Source organism: Nomascus leucogenys, chromosome 2 (genome assembly GCF_006542625.1).
Source record: "Nomascus leucogenys isolate Asia chromosome 2, Asia_NLE_v1, whole genome shotgun sequence".
In the NCBI taxonomy this organism is placed as follows: domain Eukaryota; kingdom Metazoa; phylum Chordata; class Mammalia; order Primates; family Hylobatidae; genus Nomascus; species Nomascus leucogenys.
The window spans coordinates 153,843,660-153,867,784 of NC_044382.1; the positions used below are offsets into that span (position 1 = coordinate 153,843,660).

The window sequence follows — 24,125 nt, forward strand, 5'->3', positions numbered from 1 at the left end:
AGAGGACCCCTAATTTAGCTGTCCCTGTACCCTTGTGAGGTGAGCAGTATTGTTGCCTACATTCTATAGATGGGGAAGCAGAGGCCACAGAGGCCTAGCAGGCTGCCTTGTCAGCGAGTGGGAGCTTGGCAGGGCTGGGATCTGAACCCAGGCCGTTGGCTCCTGGGCCTGGGTGCCCCCTCCATGACCGTATCAGCTTCCTGCAGCTACCATGACAAAGCACCACAAAACCGGACTTAAACACAGAAATGCAGTCCCCCAGCTGCGGGCAGAAGCTCGAGACCAGGGTGCGGCAGGGCCGTGCCCCCTCTGCAGCCTCTGGGGAGGGTCCCTTCTGGCTCCTGGGGGCTGTCGGCCTCCCTGGAGTGGCCACATTGCTTGTTGCTGCTGTCTCCATAGTCCTGTGGCCTCTCCTTCTCTGTCTCTTATCTCCCTCTGCCCCGTCCTGAGCACAGCTGTGATTGCATTAGGGCCCACCTATATAACCCAAGACACCCTCCTCTCAAGAGCCGTACCTTGATCTCATCTGCAGAGATGCTTTTCCCAACGTGAATGGAATATTCTGAGGATTAGGATGTGGACCTACCTTGTTGGGGGGCACCATCCAGCCAACTCTCTTTGCCAAGCACAGGCAGTCGAGACTGTGTCATGCTCTGATCCGAACAATCGTCCTTCTGTCTGCCGCCCTGCTTCCCCAGCCCTGTTCAGGAAGGCAAAAGGAACTCCTGCCCCACCCTAAGCTGAAGTCGGGAGCGTGAGGACCCTTTATCTGGTCTTTGGGGGCCAGGTGGGTTCACGGGCACAGGACAGCATCACAGGCAGGGCCTGGCATTGGGACACCTGGGTTTTAGTCCGCACCTGTGACAGCGGGGGGTCTTGGGCAAGGTCCCACCTCTCTCTGGGCCTTGAAGATGAAGGGGTTAGACGCTGGCCTCCGCAGCTCCCCCTGGCGTAGGATCAACACACTTTTTCTATCAATGACGGGAGTATTTTAGGTTTTGCTGGCCCTGTGGTGTAGCTTCTCTGTTTGTTTTTTTTGTTTGTTTGTTTGTTTTGTTTTGTTTTTTGTTTTTTTGTATTTGTTTTTCCTACAACCCCTTTAAAACGCAAAACCCGTTCCTAGCTCCAGGCCATGGCTGCCGTTGGGCTGTATTTAGCCCGTGGCGGCGTGCACAGACCCCTGCCCTTGGTGGACACTGATTCCACCTGCAAATCCAGAGCACACACCGGCTCGGAACAGGGTCTGTGGCTTCAGAAACTTGTCTTCTGGCTTTGTCCATCTGGCTGGTTTGCCCTGGGGATCCCGCATCCTCTGACTGCTGTGGTGAGCAGAGCATGGCGCCCGGCTCTGTGTGCCAGCTTTTGGCATCTTGCCCTGCCCAAGCCTGTTCCTCCTTCCTCTCCCTGCACCTCCAGCCGCTCCAGGCCCTCTGGGAGGCTCTGGCCTCTGCACCAGCCCTGCGCGGCTGCTGGATATAGAGGCCGGAGTCGGCGCATGCGTGTGACAGCAGCGTTGCTGTCTCTTGTTTTTTGTGGTCTGTGTTTGGGGGTTACATGTGGGCCTGTCCCTTCTCTGTGCTGCCTGAAGGCAGTTCCCAGGCTTGTGTCCTTCACCTCTCCGCAAACGCCCTTTCCAGATCCTGTTCAAATCCTGGCCCTACTCACGGGAACTTGGGTGAGTCAGTTCGTTTCACTGAGACTTCGTGTCTCCCTATTAAGGAGAAGCTTCACTCGGCATGGTGTGGCCGGTCACACTCATCCTGCATCTGTTACAACAAATGCCGTTTCCTCTTGTGTAAATGGGAGAAAATCACCTATCCTTGCCGAGTGTCTGGTGAGAATTAAATGAGCTGAGCCAGGGCATGGGTGGAGCTTGCTAAGTGTTAGCTCCAGTGCCTGCTCTTCTTGGCGGAGTCTGGCTAGATACCTCATCTGGTTCCATTGCTGTCCGTCTCTAAATGGGGCCTTTCGTGCCCAGCTCCCAGCCCTGGTGCTCACACCATCATAGGCCAAAGAACTGGACCAGACACTGTCTCCTCTACCGTCCCCACAGTGAAAATGGGGAGGGGTGTACCTGTGGGGCCCTAACTGGGACCCAGGCAGCCCCGCCCCCAGCTCCCACCCCCTCCAGCTGCCCCAGAGGCCGTGCTCCGTGGATCTCCTCCCCCTCGCCTCCACTTGGGCTCCAGGTAGCTGCACATGCGTTGTAAACATCTCGCTAATCTTGTCGGACGTCCTGCGAGGCTAGGCCTGTGGCAGCCCTGCCCTTGGGGCACTGAGAATTAGGAAGGAAATCGCCGCTGTGTCTCCAGGTGGCACAGGGGCGTGGAGGCGTGGCTGGCCTTCCGTCTTGCACCACTTTGGATCCTGGGTCCTCACAGCAGTGTCCTCTGCAGGGGAGGTGCAGGCATTGGTCTGCTCTAGGGCTGGGTGGTGTAAAGCCCCTGGTCGGCCCCCAGTCCTACAGGAATCTGCATGTTAGTGGGATTTGGGGTTCACGATGCTTACCTGATGGGTAGGATGGGGGTGCTGAGTGAGGCTGAAATCCCAGATGGGATGTCTGGGCTCCTCCATGCCTGACTTGGGAGGGGCTGAGAAAAGGAAGGAGACTTGGCCATCTTTAGGCTAAAAGCGTAGTGCTGTCTCACAGGAGGGAAGAGCAGGGCTCTGCAATACACTCCTGGGGTTCCCTCCCCTCTGGCCACTTGTCTGGCACCTTGGACACGTTGCCTGGCAACCTCTGAGCTTCAGTATGCTTCTGTGAAGTGGAGTGGCCCTAGCACGCTGCTCACGGACAGATAGCGTCGGAGTGGAGACGTGGGTCAGTGGCCCGCGGTGAGAGCTCCGTGTCTGCTCCATGCTGAGTTTCCACAGCAGTAAGAGAGGCCTGGCCTGTGGGGTGGAGGCCGGGACAGTGTGAGGGGCGCCTGGTCAGAGCAGGAGGCAGGACCCCGTAGGGAGATGAAAGCCAAGCTGGACCCAGGCAGAAAAATGGGAACGAACCACAGTAAGTCCAAGAGCAGTCACTGCTGACGTGAGTGCAGCCTGCGGGCAGCCAGTGTGGATGGACTCTCAGGCCCTCCGTTGTGTGTTAGGGGACCGGAGGAGCAGAGAGGTTGCAGCAGCTGGCCAGCGTCTCTCGGTGACGGCCGGACTGCACATGGGGCTCAGAGGCCGTGGGTGTGCCTGCCCGCCTGTGCCAGCTCCAGCCGTGGGGGCGTGGGTAATCTGAGGCTGCGTCCCGAGGCTGCGGGAGCTCTGCCTTCATCCTTCCATTCACAGGTAGGGACGCAGGCGTGGGGACTCCACGGTGCCTGTGAGGCAGCTGTTTCCTAGACCTCCAAGGCCCTGACGGAGACTCCCCCACCCCTCAGGAGCAGAGGGTGAGGCGGGGTCTGCACCGGCCCATGTGGCAACTGTTGCACCCTCGGAGCCCAGCAGCAAGGGTGGGGGTCTGTCGGGAGTCGGCCGCAGCCACCAGCATTGCTGGAATGTGTCACAATGGTGGTGCCTCCTGCAGACAACCTTGGCTTCTGTTCATCCTGTCACCAGGGTCCTGGGAGAAGCAAACCCATGTGTGGCCTCTGCAGGGTGGGTGGGGAGGTTCTCCCGGCAGGCCTGACTGATGCCCCTGCTGCTCTCTGTGGTCCAGCCTGGCCTTGCCACCGATTATTCTATCAATGGCACTGCCCTGGGCACCAGGATCCAAGCAGTGGACTGCGGGCCAGGACCTGTCCCTGTGAGCCGCCTGTCCCTCTCCCCAGGCCAGCCTCCTGTTGGTTATCCTTCCAAGCCCATGCCTGGGCTGTGCGATCCGCCTTTCCTCCAAGCACTCCTCAGACAAATCTCTGGAGCACCCACGTGGTGCCACACACTGCGGATGGGACACAGGGTACCACACAGCCCCGGTCCTCAAGGAGCCGGCAGGGACAGCACTGGTGAAAAACCATGGAAGTACATTGATGTGTCACTTCCAAAGGGGCATACCCAAGGGCTTTCCCTGTGCCAGGCCCTATTCTTGGGTTGGGGGATGAAGACCCCGTTCCCATGGCGTGGACGTGCTGGAGATGCAGGGGCTCTGGCAGCTTGTATGGGGGAATGGGGAGGGGCGGGGGTCAGGAATGGGCTTCTCCAGAAAAGCAACATTTGGTCAGAGGCCCACGAGCGGGAATCGATCGTGGCTCTCCCTGAATCAGGGTGGTGTGACCCCTCCCCCTCAGGTGAGGGTAGCAAGGTGCCTGGGGCTGGCATCCCGGGGCTGTGGCCCGTACAGTCGCCTGGGACCCATGCCCAGCAGGGCCCTGCACCCAGAGTTTAACACTGAGACCCCCACCTTGAAATTCCTAATCATTGAGTCTTTGTAACTTGTGTTGGGGAGTCCAGCGAGACAGTGGGGTGTGTGGGAGGTCTTTGGAGCTTCGACCCATGCACAGACACGTCTCTCTGTTCCTCACCTCCCAGCAGGCTCTCAGCTGCCTGCCCCAGAGACCAAGCCCCACCTGGCACCTTCGTCACCCCAAGGTGGCGACTGGGTTGTGCTGAAGGAGGGAGGCCCACACGCCACCACTGCCGTCTGCCCTATCGGGCCCCGAGGATCTGGTTGGTCAGGGCTGGGCGCTCCACCCATCCCGGATGACAGCGCCAGGCTCATGTGGCAGGTGACTCAGCAGGGGCCACTCACCAGCCCCACCTGGTGTGTCCTGGGCAGCGGCCACTGTGCTTGCTTCTATCCACCGTGGTTGGGCAGTGGCTGGGGAGAGAGGTGACCACCAGGCCCTAATAGCAGGAGTTACCCACACGACCCTTGCACCCAGCTCTGGGGTCCAGGCCGCCTGCACCGGCTCAGCTCTGCACCACAGCTCCCAGTGCTGGGGTCTCCCACCCCTTGGTGCTGCCGCGTCCTCCCTGGGCCCATGGTTCCTGGAGCTGGAGAACCCCATTCCTTCCTGACGCGTGGAGGCTGGGCCGGTCCTGAGCCCACTCCAGACACAGGAGACAGACCTGCTTCCTTCTTAACTGAGTAGAGCAGTTATTTTGAAGATCAGTTTTCAGCAGGGCAGTAAAAAGGCGAACCGGGAGGTTGTTCATGCAGCAGCTCCTAAAACCAGTTTTTAGATAAATGCATCTTCATCCGTGGGGGGTGGCCACACCCAGCCTCGCGTCAGGTGCCTGACGGGGTACGTGCTGTGTTCAGTCCCAGGCAGGTGTGGGGCTGGGCAGGTGGAGACGCGGTGCCCTCGCTCAACCGGGGTCGAGGCTCCTCGCCGGGTGGGGTTCACCTGCTATTCCCAGTGTGTGGGGGCAGGGGTGTGGGGTGAGGGAGAAGAGGGGGGTGCTGAGTCTAAGCATAGGCTGTGGCCTGTAGGTGAGGGGAGGCAGCGAGAAGGAGGGGGAGATCAACTCCTGAAGAGACTCCGTTTCTAACGTGCCGGTAGCCCTGCGGTTTGTCATGGAAACTGGCAAGAGTCCTTCTCCATCCCTCCCTCCTCCCAGAAACAAGAGGGTCCCAAGCCAACGGGCTTCTCCCTGGCCTGGCCCTGCTCGCACACCCCCACTGAGGATGGTAAACACCCCAGCCGCGCCCTTGGCAGGGGTTGCGTCCCAGGGGCCTCCGTGTTCTCACTGTGAGGGGAGGGACGATGGGCAGCTTTGCGGAGCCTCCTCAGCAGAGAGCCGCACATGAGGGGAGCATCACTTTCGTCCTGTGCTGGGGGAGAACGGGCCTTGCTTGAGGTCTTTCCTGGATATTCATAATTCTGGCAGTGATGGGGCCAGTGAAGGCTCTGATTGGTGCGGGTGACGAGGACACGGTCGCAGTAGGAGTAGACCACCAGAGCAGGGTGTCCACGTGGAGGGCCACGTTTAGTGATAAAAGTGGCATTTATAAATGGGTGGTGGTGCCGAATGGGGGGTTCATTAAATGGTATTGGGCCGCTCAGGTGGCCATCAGCTGGATCCCTACCTCATACCAAAATAATTCTAGGTGGATAAAAAGTTTAAATGTAGGACAGGCAGTGGCTTGAGCCTATAATCCCAGCACTTTGGGAGGCCGAGATGGGCAGATCACCTGAGGTCAGGAGTTCAAGACCAGCTTGGCCAACATGGTGAAATGCCATCTCTACTAAAAATACAAAAAATTACCTTTGCGTGGTAGTGTGTGCATGTAATCCCAGCTACTTGGGAGGTTGAGGCAGGAGAATCGCTTAAACCCAGGAGGCGGAGGTTGCAGTGAGCCGAGATCGCGCCGTTGCACTCCAGACTGGGCAACAGAGTGCAGTTCTGTCATTAAAAAAAAAAAAAGTTTAAATGTAAAACATAATAAAAGCTGGTTTCCTTATTGCATAAAACACTTCTACAAATCAACAAGAAAAAAAAAATCAACCACACTCTTAATAACAGAAATGTAAGTTAAAACTACAATGAGATAATGCTGGGTTTCACTTGTCTTAGGAGAGATTTGAAAAAAAAGAAATACTGAGCTCCTGAATTACAGAAGATGTGAGGAAACAGGCCCCTCATGCTTTGCTCATGGGGATGTAAATGTTCTCTCCTCCCTGGAGAGAAAATTGTGAATCTCTAGCAAAGTTCAGACCCCAGGAACATTTAAACTGCACCTTTAATTCAGCAGTGGCACTTCTGGAAGTATCTTCTGAAGATGGGTTTGTGTGTGAAATATCAAATACACAAGGTTATTATTAGACTGAATTTTTTTTTTTTTTTTTTTTTTTTTTTGAGACGGAGTCTTGCTCTGTCACCCAGGCTGGAGTGCAGTGGCGCAATCTTGGCTCACTGCAAGCTCTGCCTCCTGGGTTCACGCCATTCTCCTGCCTCAGCCTCTCCGAGGAGCTGGGACTACAGGCACCCGCCACCACGCCCGGCTAATTTTTTGTATTTTTAGTAGAGATGGGGTTTCACCATGGTCTCGATCTCCTGACCTCGTGATCTGCCCGCCTCGGCCTCCCAAAGTGCTGGGGTTACAAGCGTGAGCCACTGCGCCCGGCCCTAGACTGTGAATTCTAATAGGAGAAAATGCAAGACAGCCTTCATGTCCATCAGCATGGGCGGACTTCATGTGTTCTGGAACGGTCATTAAAAGAAGAGGCTAGGCACGGTGGCTCACACCTGTAATCCCAGTACTTTGGGAGGCTGAGGCGAGAGGATCATCTGAGGTCTGGAGTTCAAGACCAGCCTGACCAACATGGCGAAACCCTGTCTCTACTAAAAATATAAAAATGAGCTGGATCAGTTAGAATGGCGATCATTATAAAGTCAGGAAACAACAGGTGCTGGGGAGGATGTGGAGAAATAGGAACACTTTTACACTGTTGGTGGGACTGTAAACTAGTTAAACCATTGTGGAAGTCAGTGTGGCGATTCCTCAGGGATCTAGAACTAGAAATACCATTTGACCCAGCCATCCCATTACTGACTATATACCCAAAGGACTATAAATCATGCTGCTATAGAGACACATGCACACGCATGTTTATTGCGGCACTATTCACAATAGCAAAGACTTGGAACCAACCCAAATGTCCAACAATGATGGACTGGATTAAGAAAATGTGGCACATATACACCATGGAATACTATGCAGCCATAAAAAATGATGAGTTCATGTCCTTTGTAGGGACATGGATGAAACTGGAAACCATCATTCTCAGCAAACTATTGCAAGGACAAAAAACCAAACACCGCATGTTCTCACTCACAGGTGGGAATTGAACAATGAGAACACATGGACACAGGACGGGGATCATCACACTCCAGGGACTGTTGTGGGGTGCGGGGAAGGGGGAGGGATAGCATTAGGAGATACACCTAATGCTAAATGACGATTTAATGGGTGCAGCACACCAACATGGCACATGGATACATATGTAACAAACCTGCACACTGTGCACATGTGCCCTAAAACTTAAAGTATAATAATAAAATAATTACGATAAGTGACAAAAGCCAAATACAAGAAAAAAGAATTATGGTAAGTGACAAAAGCCAAATGCAAAAAAAAAAATGAGCTGGGTATAATGGCATGCACCTGTAATCCCAGCTATCTTGGGAGACTGAGGCAGAAGAATTGCTTGAACCCGGAAGGCAGAGGTTGCAGTGAGCTGAGATTGTGCCACTGTACTCCAGTCTGGGTGACAGAGCGAGACTCTGTCTCAAAAAATATATATATGTATATAAAAATAGTAATTTAAAAATTAATTAATAGAACAAGAAAGCTGTGTTTGCTGATATGGAACAATCTCTAAGATACAGTGTTACGTTAAAAACAAAAAAACAAAAACAGGCCAGGCGCAGTGACTCACGCCTATAATCCCAGCACTTTGGGAGGCCGAGGCAGGTGGATCATGAAGTCAGGAGATCGAGACCATCCTGGCTAACACAGTGAAAACCCCATCTCTACTAAAAATGCAGAAATTAGCCGGGCGTGGTGGCGGGTGCCTGTAGTCCCAGCTACTCGGGAGGCTGAGGCAGGAGAATGGCTTGAACCCGGGAGGTGGAGCTTGCAGTGAGCCCAGATCGCGCCACTGAGTCCAGCCTGGACGACACAGCGAGACTCCGTCTCAAAAACAAAAAACAAAACAAAAACAAACAAAAGCAGGGGCAGAACCGTGTGTGGTGGGTCAACAGTTGTGTCCGGGTTTCCAGCGTGTGAGTGTTTGAAAACTGCAGCCTGTCCTGCGATAGAGTCTTGTACAGACATGAAAAACAAGAGGCATCCTAGTGAACTCGTAAACAGGGACAGCGATGACATAGTAAAAGCAGAAACAAGTCACAGGAAAAAATATGTGGAGTATAACCCCGTTCGTGCGGCAAAAATAAGGTGTGTATGTCGATCAATCCATGTGAGAGGAACCGGAAGAGAACCAATCAGAATGAAGAGTTGTTTTCTGTGGGAAGCTGAACACATGTGGAAGGGCTCGAAGGAGGAGTTTTACTTTCATTCTCTACACTGTAAATTTTTTTCTAAAGAACTTGTATATTACTTGCGTATATTTTTATTTATTTATTTATTTATTTATATTTATTTATTTATTTATTTTGAGGTGGAGTCTTGCTCTGTTGCCCAGGCTTGAGTGCAATGGCACGATCTTGCCTCGCTGCAACCTCTGCCTCTTGGGTTCAAGCCATTCTCTTGCCTCAGCCTCCTGAGTAGTTGGGACTACAGGCACCTGCCACCATGCCCAGCTAATTTTTGTGTTTTTAGTAGAGACGGGGGTTTCATCATTTTGGCCAGGCTGGTCTTGAACTTCTGACCTCAGGTGATCCACCAGCCTCGGCCTCCCAAAGTGCTGGGATTACAGGTGTGAGTCACGGTGCCTGGCCAACTTTTGTATATTTTAAAAAATAGATTATCCAGCCACAATCCCTGAGAATAGCTAGACAGTGGAAGGATGATTTCTACCACCCTATGCCCTGCCCCCAAGCAGATGCCTCCACCCCCAGCTGGCAGAAGCTTTCACTCCCCTCTGTTTCCCGGACTGGCTGACCCCTCCCCTTCCCTGGGCCTTTTGCATCCTGGAGCTCTCTTCCCCCTGCCAACTCCTCCTGCCTCCCAGGCCTCAGCCACGCCTGCTTCCTTTGGGCTGATGTTGAGCACCAACCCAGAGTGTTGGTGTTCCTCATGGCTCCAGTGACCCCGTCCAGACCAGCTTCCCCCTCCGGCCTTCCTCTTGCTCCTGGGCAGGACCTGCCCTGTGCTTTGAGGCCCTGGGGCCTGCACGTATCCAGCATGTGGGTGTGCCCTGTCTGTGTGTACCAGGCGAGTGGACAGATGAGCCCAACAGACGCTGCTGCAGCCGGAGGCAGCCGGCAGCCTGCAGTGGCACAGCCGTGCTGTGGGAGGGCCTTTCTGTGTCTGGGGTTGTGTTTTCTACACTCCCCCTCTGGCTTTTACTGTTTTGCTCCGGGAGTGTGGCTTTCGAGAGTTTTGTCTGATTTTATAGCAGAGTTTCTGTTAACTCAAAAAGGGACTCCACAGTGAAGGTTTAAATGTGGTCGCAGCTGCAGCAGGAAGCAGGTGTGGGGTGCCTGCTGCCCAGGCCCTGTTCCCCAGCATTGCCTCTGACCCAGGAGGGGCTGGGGAGGGGACCCCCTTTCTTCACCTTTCACACGCCCACTCCCATCCTATTTCCCACCCCGCCGTCCAGGCTGCCTGCACCTCTGCCCTTCTGGCCCTTCGCTCTGTAATTCCTTTCTGAAAGAAATGTTTTCCATGAAACACCAACAGCAGAAAGAAAGCAGATCGACTGTTGTCAGGAACTGGGAGGAGGGATGGGGAGGGCAGCTGATGGATATGGGGTTTCTGTCGCAGGGGGCGAAAGTGCTGTAAAATTAGATCACGGTGGTGGTGACCCGCCTCTAAATGTGCTAAAAACCAACGAATTATACTCTCAACAGGAGTGTAATTGCTGTGTTCACAGAACGTGTGGCCGTGGAAATGTGCTCTTGTTATGTGTTTACCTTTTTAGCAGCCATCTTCTCAATGAGACCAGAATCCCTATCAGAACAAGGACCGTATTTGTGTCCCCCTTTTCCTCTGTGTCCTAACACACAACAGTGTGTTTAGCTTGTAGCAGACACTCAGTTTAACAACATCTTTTTGAACGAGTGGATCCATAAATGCATTAAGTCACTCTGTCACTTCAGACTCTTCTTCACATTTACGGTATATAAATATATCATTTATGGTATATAAATGATATTTCAGTCGGGGCGCGGTGGTTCACACCTGTAATCTCAGCACTTTGGGAGGCAGACGCGGGTGCATCACGAGGTCAAGAGATCGAGATCATCCTGGCCAACGTGGTGAAACCCTGTCTCTCCTAAAAATACAAAAATTAGCCAGGCGTGGTGGTGCGTGCCTGTAATCCCAGCTACATGGGTGTCTGAGGCAGCAGAATCCCTTGAACTTGGGAGGCAGAGCTTGTAGTGAGCCGAGATCGCACCACTGTACTCCAGCTTGGGTGACAGAGCAAGACTCAATCTCAAAAAAAAAAAAAAAAAACATTTACTCAGCCAGGCACAGTGGCTCACACTTGTAATCTCAGCACTTTGGGAGGCTGAGGCAGGCGGATCACATGAGGTCAGGAGTTCAAGACCAGCCTGAGCAACATGGCGACACCCCGTCTCTACTAAAAATACAAAAATGAGGCAGGGCGCGGTGGCTCACGCCTGTAATCCCAGCACTTTGGGAGGCCGAGGCGGGCAGATCACGAGGTCAGGAGATGAAAACCATGGTGAAACCCCGTCTCTACTAAAAATACAAAAAATTAGCTGGGCACGGTGGTGGGCAGCTGTAGTCCCAGCTACTCAGGAGGCTGAGGCAGGAGAATGCCGTGAACCCGGGAGGCGGAACTTGCAGTGAGCTGAGATCGCGCCACTGCACTCCAGCCTGGGCGACAGAGTGAGACTGTGTCTCAAAACAAACAAACGAACAAAAAATATATATATACACACACACACAAATTAGCCGGGTGTGGTGGGCACCTGCAATCCCAGCTACGTGGGAGGCTGAGGCAGGAGAATTGTTTGAACCTGGGAGGCAGAGGTTGCAATGAGCCGTGATCGTGCCACTGTACTGCAGCCTGGCTGACAGAGCAATACTCTGTCTCAAAAAACAAACAAAATAAATGATATCTCAATAAAGCTGCTAAAGAAAACTCGCCCACGAGGTACTCATCAGGTATCTTATCCAGCATAAGAACAGCTGGTCTGTGTGCTGTCTGCACCTCATCCAATGAATCTTTGCAGGGGTTCTACAAGGGTCCTCCTTACCAAACCCCTTGCACAGGTGAGGAAAGTGAGGCCCAGAGATTATTATGCAGCCTGCCCCAGGTAAAGCAGCTGGTGAATGTGGACAGCGTGGCCCCCGTCACACATTCTCGCCAGTTGACGACGCTGTCCAGGGAGTCTGGAAAGCGGAGATCCAAAGGAACTGGCCGGGCTGGAAGGCTCCTTACGGAAGAGCTTGCTTGCCCATTCACTCATTCATTCTTTTAGCTGAACACCCACCTACGAGTGTGTGCCAGGCAGACCCGCTCCTCCCTCCACGAACCACAATCACAGAATTGTGTAAACGAGGTAAAGCCGGAGGCCTGAGCTTGTGGGGATGGGCATTGAGGTCAGGACTGTTTTACCAAGGAGTGATATTTAGCCTGGGATTGAAAAGTCACGAAGGAACTGAATGTTAAGATCCTGTATGTAAGGCAGGGTGTGGTGGCTCCCGCTGTAATCCCAGCCCTTTGGGAGGCTGAGGTGGGAGGAATGCTTGAGGCCATGAGTTCGGAATCAGCCTGGGCAACATAGTGAGACCCCATCTCTACAAAAATAAAATTAGCCAGGCGTAGTGTCTTCCTACCTACTTGGGTGGCTGAAGTGGAAGGACTGCTTGAGCCCAGGAGTTCAAGACTGTGGTGAGCAGTGATTGTGTCGCTGCACTCCAGCCTGGGTGACAAAGAGAGACCCCCGTCTCTAAAAAATAAGACTATAAACCAGCCAGGCGCGGTGGCTCACATCTGTAATCCCAGCACTTTGGGAGGCTGAGGAGGTTGGATCACCTGAGGGTTTTGAGACCAGCCTGGCCAACATGACAAAACCCTGTCTCTACTAAAATTAGAAAAATTAGCCGGGCTTGGTGGCCCATACCTGTAGTTCCAGCTACTTGGGAGGCTGAGGAAGGAGAATTTCTTGAACCTGTGAGAAAGAGGTTGCAGTGAGCCGAGATCGTGCCACTGCACTCTAGCGTGGACAAGACAGCCAGACTCCATCACACACACACACACCACACACACATATATATATATATATATAATACACACACACACACACACACACACACACACACACACACACACACACACATATATATATACACAGACACATAGCCTGAGTCTGGAGGACCTTCTGAGACCACCTGAGAAGCGTCAAGAGGGACCCCAGGCGGAGTCTGTTTCTGTTCAATGATGTCACTCCCCTTTAAAAATGTAAGCCTGGGCCGGGTGCAGTGGCTCACACCTGTAATTCCAGCACTTTCGGAGGCCGAGGCAGGTGGATCATGAGGTCAGGAGTTTGAGACCAGCCTGGCCAAGATGGTGAAACCCTGTCTCTACTAAAAAAAAAAAAAAAAAAAAATAGCCATGGTGGCGGACATCTGTAATCCCAGCTACTTGGGAGGCTGAGGCAGGAGAATTGCTTGAACCCGGGAGGTGGAGGTTGCAGTGAGCCGAGATCGCACCACTGCACTCCAGCCTGGGTGACAGAGTGAGACTCCGTCTCAAAACAAAACAACAAAAAAAAGGCCAGGTGCAGTGACTCATGCTTATAAACCCAGCATTTGGGGAGGCTGAAGTGGGAGGGTCCACTGAGACCAGCTGGGCTGTAACGTAGTGAGATCCCTGCTCTACAAAAAATGCAAATATTAGCCAGGCACTGTGGCATGTGCCTGCAGTCCTTCTGCCCATTATATAAAATGCCTTCCTGGGAGACGCCAGGGCACTGACCACACCAAGGCTGGCCAGCCGGTGCCCCAAAGGCTGGGGACTCAGTGCAAGAAAACTCAAGGCCAGGCTTTTTAAAGGACGTACGCATGGGTGTGGTGTCCTGACCTGTCCGGTGTGGTCTGGACTCTTGATGCCGCTTCCCCAGGGCCCCAGGCGAGTAGCTCAAGTCTGGCCTTGAATTTTCTCATCTGCAAAATGGGGGTCTTACATTCCTCATGGAGCTGGAGGGGAGTCAAATGGCAAATGCGTGCGGAGGGTCAGAGCACCGCCAGGCTGCCCACAAGCACTCCACAGAGGGGCTGCGGGGCCGTCTCCTGCAGCCCCGTGACACTCAATACACGGCCTAGCAGGAGCAGTAAATGTTGTTACGATTCCTACCAAAGCCGAAGGCTGACTTGTCAGCTCTCAGCCTCATCGGTAGGGGCCGAGTGGATGAGGGCTTTTCTGGGACGCACATGCTGAGTTCTCGTCCATGGCGCCCCATGTTTCATCTGATTCCTGCGTATTGATCATTATTGAGACATGTTCGTCTCAGGCTGCACGCATTAATAATGCATAAAAAGAGTGTAGCAGCCAGCCGCCTGGGGAGGGCAGGCATTTGCACAAAGGGGAGTCGGTGTGCATTTGCTTCTCCCTGAACTCTGGCTCTCATCCGCCAGCGTCTCTCTGAGGGAACTACCGTGATGGGCTCTGCCCTGAGGACGCCTGGTCCCCCGAGGCCCCTGCTCACAGCCAGGAGGACCCACAGAGAGTGTCTGCACTAGGGCCGGGCTTCAGGAGCTTGCGGCAGGGACCCATCTCAACTCGGGGTACTCAGAGGCTCCAGGGAGAGGTGCCCTCGCGGAGAGGGGAGTGAGCCAGGTGGAAAGGACAAAGGCTACCTGAAAAGAGTTCCTCCAGGAGCAGAAGGGCCAGAGTCCTGCATGGCCGGCCGATTCCGTGAGACCAGCGTTTCGTGAGCATTGAGGACCCTACAGGGGCCGGAGCTCCTGTGCCGAGATGGCCTCTGAGGTGTTGTGTAGCTTCCTGAGCGCCCGCGTTGAACAGCAGAGGAGGGCACAGGATGTGGAAACACCCCAGATATGCATCCCTTTAAGAGTCTGGAGGGGCACAGCCAGAAAGCGCCCTCGTGGTGGGTGTCAGTTGGTGGCGAATGGGGCCACAGGGCCCCTCAGTGCCCCTTTGGCCCAGGCTGTGTGCAGCCTGAGGAAGACAGGCAGGAAGTGTGAGATTCGAGGCCAGGCGTCAGCAGAGCGTTCATTTCCTACCCAGGAAGCCACCTTCCTGCCCTCAGGGAAAGAGACACAAAGAGGATCAGGAAGCAAAGGCTGCTGGGGCGTCGGAGCCTACTCCTCACTCCAGGATGCTCCCCGGTCTCCATACCCTTCCTCGTCAGGAGATGCGGATGGCCTTGCCTGCCTGGCTGCCCTGCCCTCGGCCTTTACCCCTGTGGTGGCTCCTCCTGGGGCAGCCACTGACGTTGGTCCAGGTCGGTGCCAGGGAGATCCTGGGAGGCCTCAGTTGGGGAGGTCTCTGCAGGGGTCTTCCAGCAGGAAAGGCTGCTTGGTCTCTGCCAAGGGGGCAAAAGTCCGTGCTGCAGGCCCCGGAGGGAAGGTCAGGCCCTCAGCCCTGTCTGCCCCGGTTCCTTCACCCTGAGTCTCCAGTCCTGTTCTTTCCTGTCTGGCTCTGGCCTCGGCACGGGACGCTGCCTGCTGAGTCCAGCCTTCTGGGTCCTGCCCTCCCTCTGCCCCGGCTACAGGAGGTGGGGGTTTCCCGAAACGCTGCCAGGGAAGCCCCCTGGCTCTTACACTTCACCCTGAACCACCCCAGACTGTCGTCATCTCGTGGATGAGGCGGTGGCCTCCACAGAGTCTCCCACGGCCACGGTCTTCCCAGCTCTCTGGCCCCTCGGACCCTTCTGGAATCAACAGAGCACCCCTCCCCCTGGGCTCACAGTCTCCATGCGGCCGGCCACCATGGGCTGTCTGCACCCCAGTCACCCGTGCTGGGTCCCCCTGGCCTGCCGGAGCCTTCTCTCCAGATCCATGCCTCCCTGTTGCACGGCTGCTTGGGGTACCTGCTGTAGATAAACATGTAGGGAGGATGGCAGGGCTGGGCGGGGAGAGGCTGGCGTGGATCTTCACAGATGAAGTTGAGTCAAGGATCTCAGGATGAGGCCATCCTGGATTATCCGGGTGTTCTGAGAATAGAAGAGGCCGTGTGGCGACAGAGGTAGAGATGGGAGTAAGGCGGCTACAAGCCACGCCAGGAGCCCCCAGAAGCTGGGAGAGACTGGAAGGAGCCTCCCCCTGAGCCTCAGGAGGGAGCACGGCCCTGCTGACGCTGGGTGGAACCTCCAGCCTCCAGAACCGCAAGAAGAAATGTTTCTGTGGTTTAGGTCACCCAGTGTGTGGTCATGCGGGTGACCACTGCAGCAGACGCGTGCCCTCAGCGCCCAGACAGACCAAGCTTTACCGGGCTGGTACCTGCTACCCAGAGAAGAGGGGCCTGGTGCACTGGGCTGCATCAGCCTTATGCCCGACCCCAGGAGAAATGTCACCGTGACCGCCCTTGTGCTGTCAAGTTGAGACAGAATCCATCAGGGACACGGGCTCTCTGAGACGCATGTGGGATCACTGCGATGGAGGGTGGCACTCGGGCCTGGGACCCACCTGGGATCCACCTGGCTGCATCTGAGTCGGAAAGGGCCCGTGGAGATTTCAGGTGCTCCAGTGACCTGGGGGCGGGTGTCTAGTCTCCTGTGGGCCCTGGCCAGCCAGTGGTCTCGTGGCTCGGTGAGAAGAGGGAGCCCGATTGTCAGGGGAAATCCTGCCCCAGCCCTGGGGTGGGCTCGGAGGCTCGGGTCAGTTCAACTTGGAAGGGAAGGTCCACGCTGCATCGAGCTGGCCCCCTGGACACCCAAAGATGGGGACGTGGGCAGGGTCAGAGCCACCATCCCGCAGCCGTGAGACCCCCGTGGGGCTCGGAACCACCCGGGCTGCCAAGGTGGAGGCTTTGTGTGTTTGTCTCCTCATTTGTCAGTGAGGAGTAATGCTCACTGCCGTGCCTGCATCAGGGTCGTCACCGGTGTGGAACGGGCCCTCTGGAAAGCTAGGGGCTTCCACTCAGGGCCAGCTATCACCTGAGATGTGTGGAAGACCCCTGACCCCCGGCGGGGAAGGCTTTCCTGCTGGAGGGGAGTGGGTCAGGGCCAGTGAGAGGTGAGCAGTGACTCCAGGCCTCATCAGAAGCCGCCTCCTGACCTCTTGGCTCCCCATCAGCTCAGCTTAGATGCCCTCTCTTCCAGGAAGCACTCCTTGACTTCACAGTAGTGCTTACCTGGCTGCCCTGCTCACCTGACCCTCCGGCTCTCCCCAGCCTGGGGGTGATGCTGCAGGACGGGGGCACCTCTTGGTGACCTCTGTCCACCCAGTGCAAGCCTCCTCCCTCGAGAATGTCCTGGTCAGCCTTTGGCTCCCTGCAGCCCCCGGTGCACCCCATCTTCTCAGCACGCTTCTGTGCTCGCCAGGGCCCCTGGGGCACCAGCCGGCACGGTGAGGGCCCAACAGTGTCGGATAAAGGCAGGGTGGATGGGAGGGGTTCAAGGAGAAGCCCCAGGCCTGTTGTGGCCCCTGGGTCATCAGCACAGGTGGCAGCTGGGAACGCAGGGGCCACGTGCTGTGAGGACCTGAGATGGAGGCTCTGGGACTTGCATCTTCCAGTGGACCTGAGCCAAGGAGCTGTCACTGAACAAGGAGCCATCAGCGGTGGGGAATACCACGTTCTGATCTGACCAGGGTGTGGGGGGCGGGGACCCCACTGTGGGGATGTAGGCTGCAGGATCGGGCCCCTCCTCCGGCAGGCAGGGAGAGTGGAGCGCAGTGGGAGTGGTGCTGGAGGGGCAGGAGCCCTCAGCTCTGGAGTTGAGGAGGAGGAGCAGGAGGGCTGCATGCTGCGAGCATGTGGCTGGGCCAGTTCCCCTGTTGTGTGGGTGAGTGGACGTGGCGGGAGGATGGCGGGGATGGGAAGTTGGCTTCTAGCAGAGCGGCCATCCAGCAGGAGAGAGGGGCTGCCGGGCAAGGTACAGGCTGAGAACTCTGGAGTTTGCCCTTTTGGTGTTTCTCCAAGCAAGGTCCCTGCACCAGTGGGGGCCACCACCTCACCTGGGAGATAAAAGTGCAGATTTTTTTCCCCAGACCCCACCCAGACCTGGGGAATCAGACACCCCGGGAGTGGGTCAGGCTGTCTGGGTTTTATCCCATCTTACAAAGACCCTATTTCCCAAATAAAGTCATATTCCCAGGTCCAGGATGAATGAATATTTGGGGGGACACGATTTAATCCAGTGCAGGTGCTGAAGGTAGAACCAGGAGTCACCGCAGGCCCCACCTGCCCCTGCATCATGTGTGTCTGTGGCCTCGTCTTCCATCGGCTACATCTCTGTCCTCTGTACCGTCCACAGCAGGGGTGGCCTGGGCAGCGGATCCTGCCGGCATCCACTCCACTCCCAGGTTGGAGGAGCCCAGGCATCTGGCTGACCGGCCTATGGTCAGCAGCGGCCCAGGAACCGTGCCTTTTCTTGCCACTTGCCTCTGAGTCAGAGCAGCTCATGGGAGCCTCCCATGCAGGGCCAGGCGGGGCAAAATAGCGACCTGTTCCCCCGGGGAAGGTTGCAAGAAAGGCGGGATCTGTGACACGACCAGGTGGAGGTGCTACGGAGCCACGGTGCAGGTGTGGGGGGCCCCAGGTGAGCTCAGATGCCCTCCCTGCCTGTGTCACCGTGGCCTGACCCTGCACAGGTAGGAACCACAGGCATCAGAAGCCATTAGCCCTTGGAGAACTGGGCGCCAGGCCGAGACCGCTGCAGTGCATTTGGGTCTCCTCCTTCGTGAGATGCGCTTGTCTGGATTGGTTTTATTTTAGTGTTGGCACCATGTCGTCTTTTTATATATGTGTGAACATATATATGTAAATACACGTATGATGTTGGTGAGTTAATGTTGGTGATATTTTTACTAAGCAAAGATGTGGGAACCAAATAGGGGCCCCTCTGGGGAGTTTACCATTTGGTCCCTCGTGCTGCGTGTGGTGGGGGGCGGGCATTGCGGTCGAGGTCTGAACAGCCAGGGAGGTGCAAGACCCCGTCCTCTCCGGGAGCTTATGGGAGTGGGAGAGACGTTGACGAAATATCACCCATTGCCGGAGTCAGGTGCATGCAGTAATGATAGTTCTGGAGGGTCAGGTGCATGCGGTCATGATAGTTCTGGAAGGTGTCCCCGGGGCAGGAGATGTTTTCTTACTTTCCTTGGCTTCCGGGGAGCTCGGAGCCTGCTTTCCTTTGGGTCCTGGGCTGATTCTGGGGCAGGAGCTGGGATGCGCTGTCCTGGGTGCTGCAGCATGGCTGAGCCTCGGATTCTCTGTCCAGGGCTAGCTGTGTTCAGACCGCGCATCTTTAGTTTTGGGGCATCGCAAATCCTCCTGGAATCTGATGAAAGCTGTGGACCCTCTGCTTGTGGGGGGGCATCATGCAGAAAACTTTGAGTACAGTTTCAGGGGATGCGCAGACCACCCAAAGGCCTGGGATCGGAGCACAAGACAGGGGGTGTGCTCTGTGGGCCAGTGTTTGGGGCACTCTCTGGCTCTTGGAGTCCTGGTGGGGCGTTCCCAGCAGCTTGCTTCATTTCCTGGACACGTGTTCTTGGCTGTGGGTTATATTACTCTCTGTATGTCAATGTCATAGGTTTATTTTCTTCTAGTAAAATTGTTCCTAGTTAGCACAGTGGCATCTTGAGAAAAGAAAGCCATCTTTCATGAACAGTGTGTGGGTTCCAGGCTTAGCCCGTGGACTTGGAGTGACAGGTATGGCAGAGATGGGGGGTCAGGCTGCGTAGAAGGTGTTTGCGCCGCCCAGGTGCATGTGTTAATCCTCACCCCCAGGGCGATGGTGCTAGGATGTGGGGCCTTGGGGAGGTGATGGGGCTGAGGACGGAGCCTCGTAGTGGGGCTTAGTGCCCTGATGAAAGAGGCTTCAGAGAGCACCCTCGCCCCTTCTACCATGTGAGGAACCAGCAGGAAGGTGCTGTCCAGGAGCCAGAAAGTGGGTCCTCTGCAGACACCAAATCTGCTGGCACCTCGATCTTGGACTTCCAGCCTCCGGAACTGGGGGAAAGCAATGTCTGCTGTTGAGCTGCCCAAGCTGCGGTGCTTTGTTCCAGCCCGAACAGGCCAAGTCAGGAACCGTGAGCAGGAGGCCTCCCAGGGAGTCTGCTCATAGGGGGTGTTGGTCGTGGGGGAATTGGTCATTGTGCCTCAGTTTCCTCAATGTTGGGGAAGTGGTGCCCACGGCCACTGGCAGGCCCCCCTGGAGCCAGCACACCAGGTAGGAAGAAACGCAAGCCCCAGGCCGCTGAGAGCCACAGAGCCCCACGTTCTGCCTTTGGGACGTCCATCTAGCCCCTTGTTTTACAAAGGGCGGGCACGTCCCCTGCAGGACTCAGCAGAGGGAGAGACACAGTCAGGGAGAGGCCAGAGGGGTGATGTGCGCAGCCGCCCGCAGGTACAATGTCTCCTTCGTGCCACACATGGGTGTCGGCATCGTCTTTCGGCTGGGTGAGGGAACTGCCCACCTGCCCAAGTCCTGGGGTCCCAAGTCAGAGTTGCTGGGATTAGTGGGCAGGGAAGTGGTCCCGCGACCTGCACCGGGGCAGTGGCAGGAGGCACAGACACACGCAGCACAGCGGCCTGGCACCGGGAAGCGCACACACACACACACACACATACACACACACACACACAGTGGCCCGGCACCGGGAAGTGCACACACACACACACACACACACAGCGGCCCGGCACCGGGAAGTGCGCACACACACACACACACACACACACACACAGCGGCCCGGCACCGGGAAGTGCGCGCGCGCACACACACACACACACACACACACACACACACACACAGCAGCCCAGCACCAGGAAGCGCGCGCGCGCACACACACACACACACACACACACACACACACACAGCAGCCCGGCACCATGTCCGCCCTGCGGGGTGGGTTGTCTGGGCTTGGACTCTTTCTGTGCACGTGCTGATGTTTGTTGATAATAAGAACAGAAACTTTTTTTTTTTCTTGAGATGGAGTCTTGCTCTGTCGCCCAGGCTGGAGTGCGATGGCGTGATCTCCGCTCACTGCAGCTTCCACCTCCCGGGTTCAAGCAATTCTCCTTCCTCAGCCTCCTGAGTAGCTGGGATTACAGGCACGTGCCACAACGCCTGGCTAATTTTTGTAATTTTTAGTAGAGTCGGAGTTTCACCATGTTGTTCAGGCTGGTCTTGAACTCCTGACCTCGTGATCTCCCACCTCAGCCTCCCAAAGTGTTGGGATTACAGACGTGAGCCACCGCGCCCAGCCCCCCCTTTTTTTTTCCTTGAGACAGAGTCTTGCTCTATTACCCAGGCTGGAGTGCAGTGACGCAATCTCAGCTCACTGCAACCTCCACCTCCCACTTTCAAGCAATCCTCCTGCCTCAGTCTCCCAAGTAGCTGGGACCACAGATGCGTGCCATCACACCCAGCTAATTTTGTATTTTTGGTAGAGACAGGGTGTTGCTGTGTTGCCGCAGCTGGTCGTGAACACCTGAGCTCAAGCAATCTTCCTGCCTTGGCCTCCAAAAGTGCTGGGATTACAGGCGTGAGCCACCACGCCCTGCCCAGAGGTGTTTTCAAGCATGTCCTGGGCCTGGTTGGTTGGTGCTCAGTGATGTTTATTGAATGAATGAATGAATGAATGAATGAACGAACGAACGAACGAACGAACGAACGAACGAACGAACGAACAAGATCCAGAAGTCTGAGGGTAAACACGGGACGCCAGCATCTTGTCTTAGCCCAGCCCATTGTGGCGGGTTGGCGGAGGACCTCGACCCAGACCCATGTCACCTGTGCCTCCTGCCCCCCTCACACTCCTCCCTGTCTCCCCCAGGACCTCCCACTCTCGGGCAAAGGCCGAGGCAGCCCTCACAGCGGCTCAGAAAGCCCAGGAGGAGGCGCGGATCGCCAGGATCACTGCCAAAGAGTTCTCCCCTTCCTTCCAGCACCGGGAAAACGGTGAGTCTCGCCCGGCCTGATACTGGCATCGTGGGGAGGGGGTGTGTGGATGGCTGGGCAGTCTTGGCAGTAGATGCGTCCTCCGGGGCAGGCAGGCTTAGATGGGCTCGGCCCCAGCTGCTCCCCTGCCCGGTGTCTGCCTCTCCCCCGGAAGGTGCCTGTTCGTGCCAAGGCCTGGCCTGGGTCCCGGGGACACAGGACATGTGTCTTGGCAGGTTTCTCCCGTTCTCACAGCTGCGTCCTTGTGGCACCACGTGTCGCTTGCCGGCTGTCCCTGACGGTGAATGCCTACCTGCCCAGCCTGTGTTGTCTGCTGCCTGCCCTCCCCCAGTGTTGTTCTAGAACCTTCTGTGATGATGGAACTATCCTGTCTGCTGGGTCCAGTGTGGCAGCCACTAGCTGGGTGTGTCTGTGGTGCTGGCTCTTGATCTGCCTTTGATGTGAACTAACTTACGGTTAAACACACCCAGTGGCTGCTGGGTTGGCCAGCGTCACAAATGGCAGCTCCCACAGCCCCTCGGAAAGAGCTGAAAGCTGCTGCCTGATTTAGGAACCTTGTCCTCCCTTCGAGGGGGGTATCATGGGTGATATGGCCCAATGACAGTGGAGGGGGCGTGGAGGGCGTGGGGTGGGTGGCGGAGAGGTCATGGCCAGCTGCCTCCCATCTCCTACCTCACCTGGAAGCTTCCTCTGCACCAGCAGGCCCCAGAGAATGGGGTTAGGATCGCGCCCCCTCAACCCGAGCTCTGACCAGTGAGAGGCATTCGGATCAGGCTCTGCACGCTGGAGGTCCGCACCCTGACACCACAGCCTTGAACTTGCTTGCAACGCCTGCTACTCTGGCCACCAGGACAGGATGAGGAGCCCGGCCTGGGGGCTGCTGGGCTGGGCGCTCACCTGACTGGAACGCGAGACCACATCATCTCTAGAGGTGACCGTCCGTCACCACTCCAAGGCCTTGCCTTCACCAGGCGACTGCCAGGCCCTGCAGAGCCTGCGGCTGCAGCCTGGAGGTCAGGAGGACGAGCCCTCGCACCCCCACTGCCTTGGGCAGCTTCTATTCCACTGCGTCCCCTCCACTCTCCTGGCCCCTGCAGACATGCGGCCAAGTGCCCCTGTGGTCAGTGGCATCCCCCATGGTCTCGCCCTCAGGCCCTGACTTTCCTTCTCCTTGGGGCCCCTACTTGCCTTGCCTATGACCAGCTGCCTGGGCTGGGAGGCGGTGGGGCACACACTTGGGGGCACACGTGTAGCGTGCACGTGCATGTGGGGAGTGGGCGCAGTGCCGTGGGATGGACGAATGGAACGGGGATGCCAGTGCCATCGGGGGCACCTGCCGGAACCCTGGCTGGGCCACTCCACGCAGAATGCACGTAGGACAGGGTGGGATTCCACGTACCAACCCTGGCCCATGGTCGCCTCAGCTCCAGCCCTGCCTGCGGCCTGTTTTCTTTCCTCTCAGAGCCTCAGTTCCATGTGTGAAAGGAAGGGGACCAGACGGGGAACATTGAAGCCTCCATCCTGTGCCAAATCCCCAGGAGATGCGTCCACCGGAAGCTCACAACGTGACTTACTTGGGAAGAGGGTCTGTGCAGGTGTCACTATGGAACAGACTTTGAGACAAGATCAGCCTGGATTGGGGTGAGTCCTAGATCCACGCACTGTCCTTAGAAGAGGCAGAAGAGGAGGAGACAGGGGCGGATGGAGTGATGTCAGAGATCACTGGAGCCACCGCGGCTGGAGTGGAGACCCTGGAAGGAAGCAGCACTCTCAACACCTGGATCACGGCTTCCGACTTCCAGAAACGCGAGGATGCCTTTCGGGTGTGTCTACCCCCGCCCCCGCGTGGCGCTTTACTGCTCCAGTCCCAAGAAATGGGTGCAGGCTCCCCCACCCTGAGAATTCCAATTAAGACTTTGGAGTCAGAGATGCTTCCTGGAGGGCTCAGTCCTGGAGTCAGAGGAGATGCTTCCTGGAGGGCTCAGTCCTGGAGTCGGAGATGCTTCCTGGAGGGCTCAGTCCTGGAGTCGGAAATGGTGCCTGGAGGGCTCAGTCCTGGAGTCAGAGATGCTTCCTGGAGGGCTCAGGTCCCTGCAGGAGGGGCTGACCTTTTAAGTCCTGAAGCTGCCTCCTCAGACAGTTCTTGTCTTCATGATACAGATGTGGGCCCCTGCGGGGGCCACTGTGATGGAGAGACGGGGCCACTGCTGCCTCACTGGTGGGAGCCCAGTCCTCGAGGCTCTGGGTGAGTTGTCCTCACCCCCAGCTGCTGCACCTTGGAGCCTGACTCACTGTGAGCGCCTCGGTCCGATCTGCCCCCTCTTTGGGTGACGCCCTGGGGCCTTCTCTGAGCAGCATCTTCCCCGGAGGGGAGCGTTCGGACCGTGTGTGTTTTACAAGCGCTGGGACTGGTGTGAGATTTGATCCAAGCGTTTCTTGTTTCCACCTTGGATGCGTTCAGGATCAGTGTTCCCAGACCGGGCACCGGGAGCCTTCTTGGCTGC

General features: G+C 56.3%; 1 protein-coding gene across 1 annotated transcript in view; it reads left to right on the top strand.

Annotated features, from left to right (window-relative positions):
* Positions 1-24,125, top strand: part of JPH3 (junctophilin 3) — a 97,772-nt gene that overhangs the window by 62,470 nt on the left and 11,177 nt on the right. Inside the window, exon 3 of the mRNA XM_030819822.1 lies at positions 21,497-21,621. Coding sequence (XP_030675682.1) covers positions 21,497-21,621 — 125 coding nt within the window. The remainder of the gene's footprint in view (positions 1-21,496; positions 21,622-24,125) is intronic.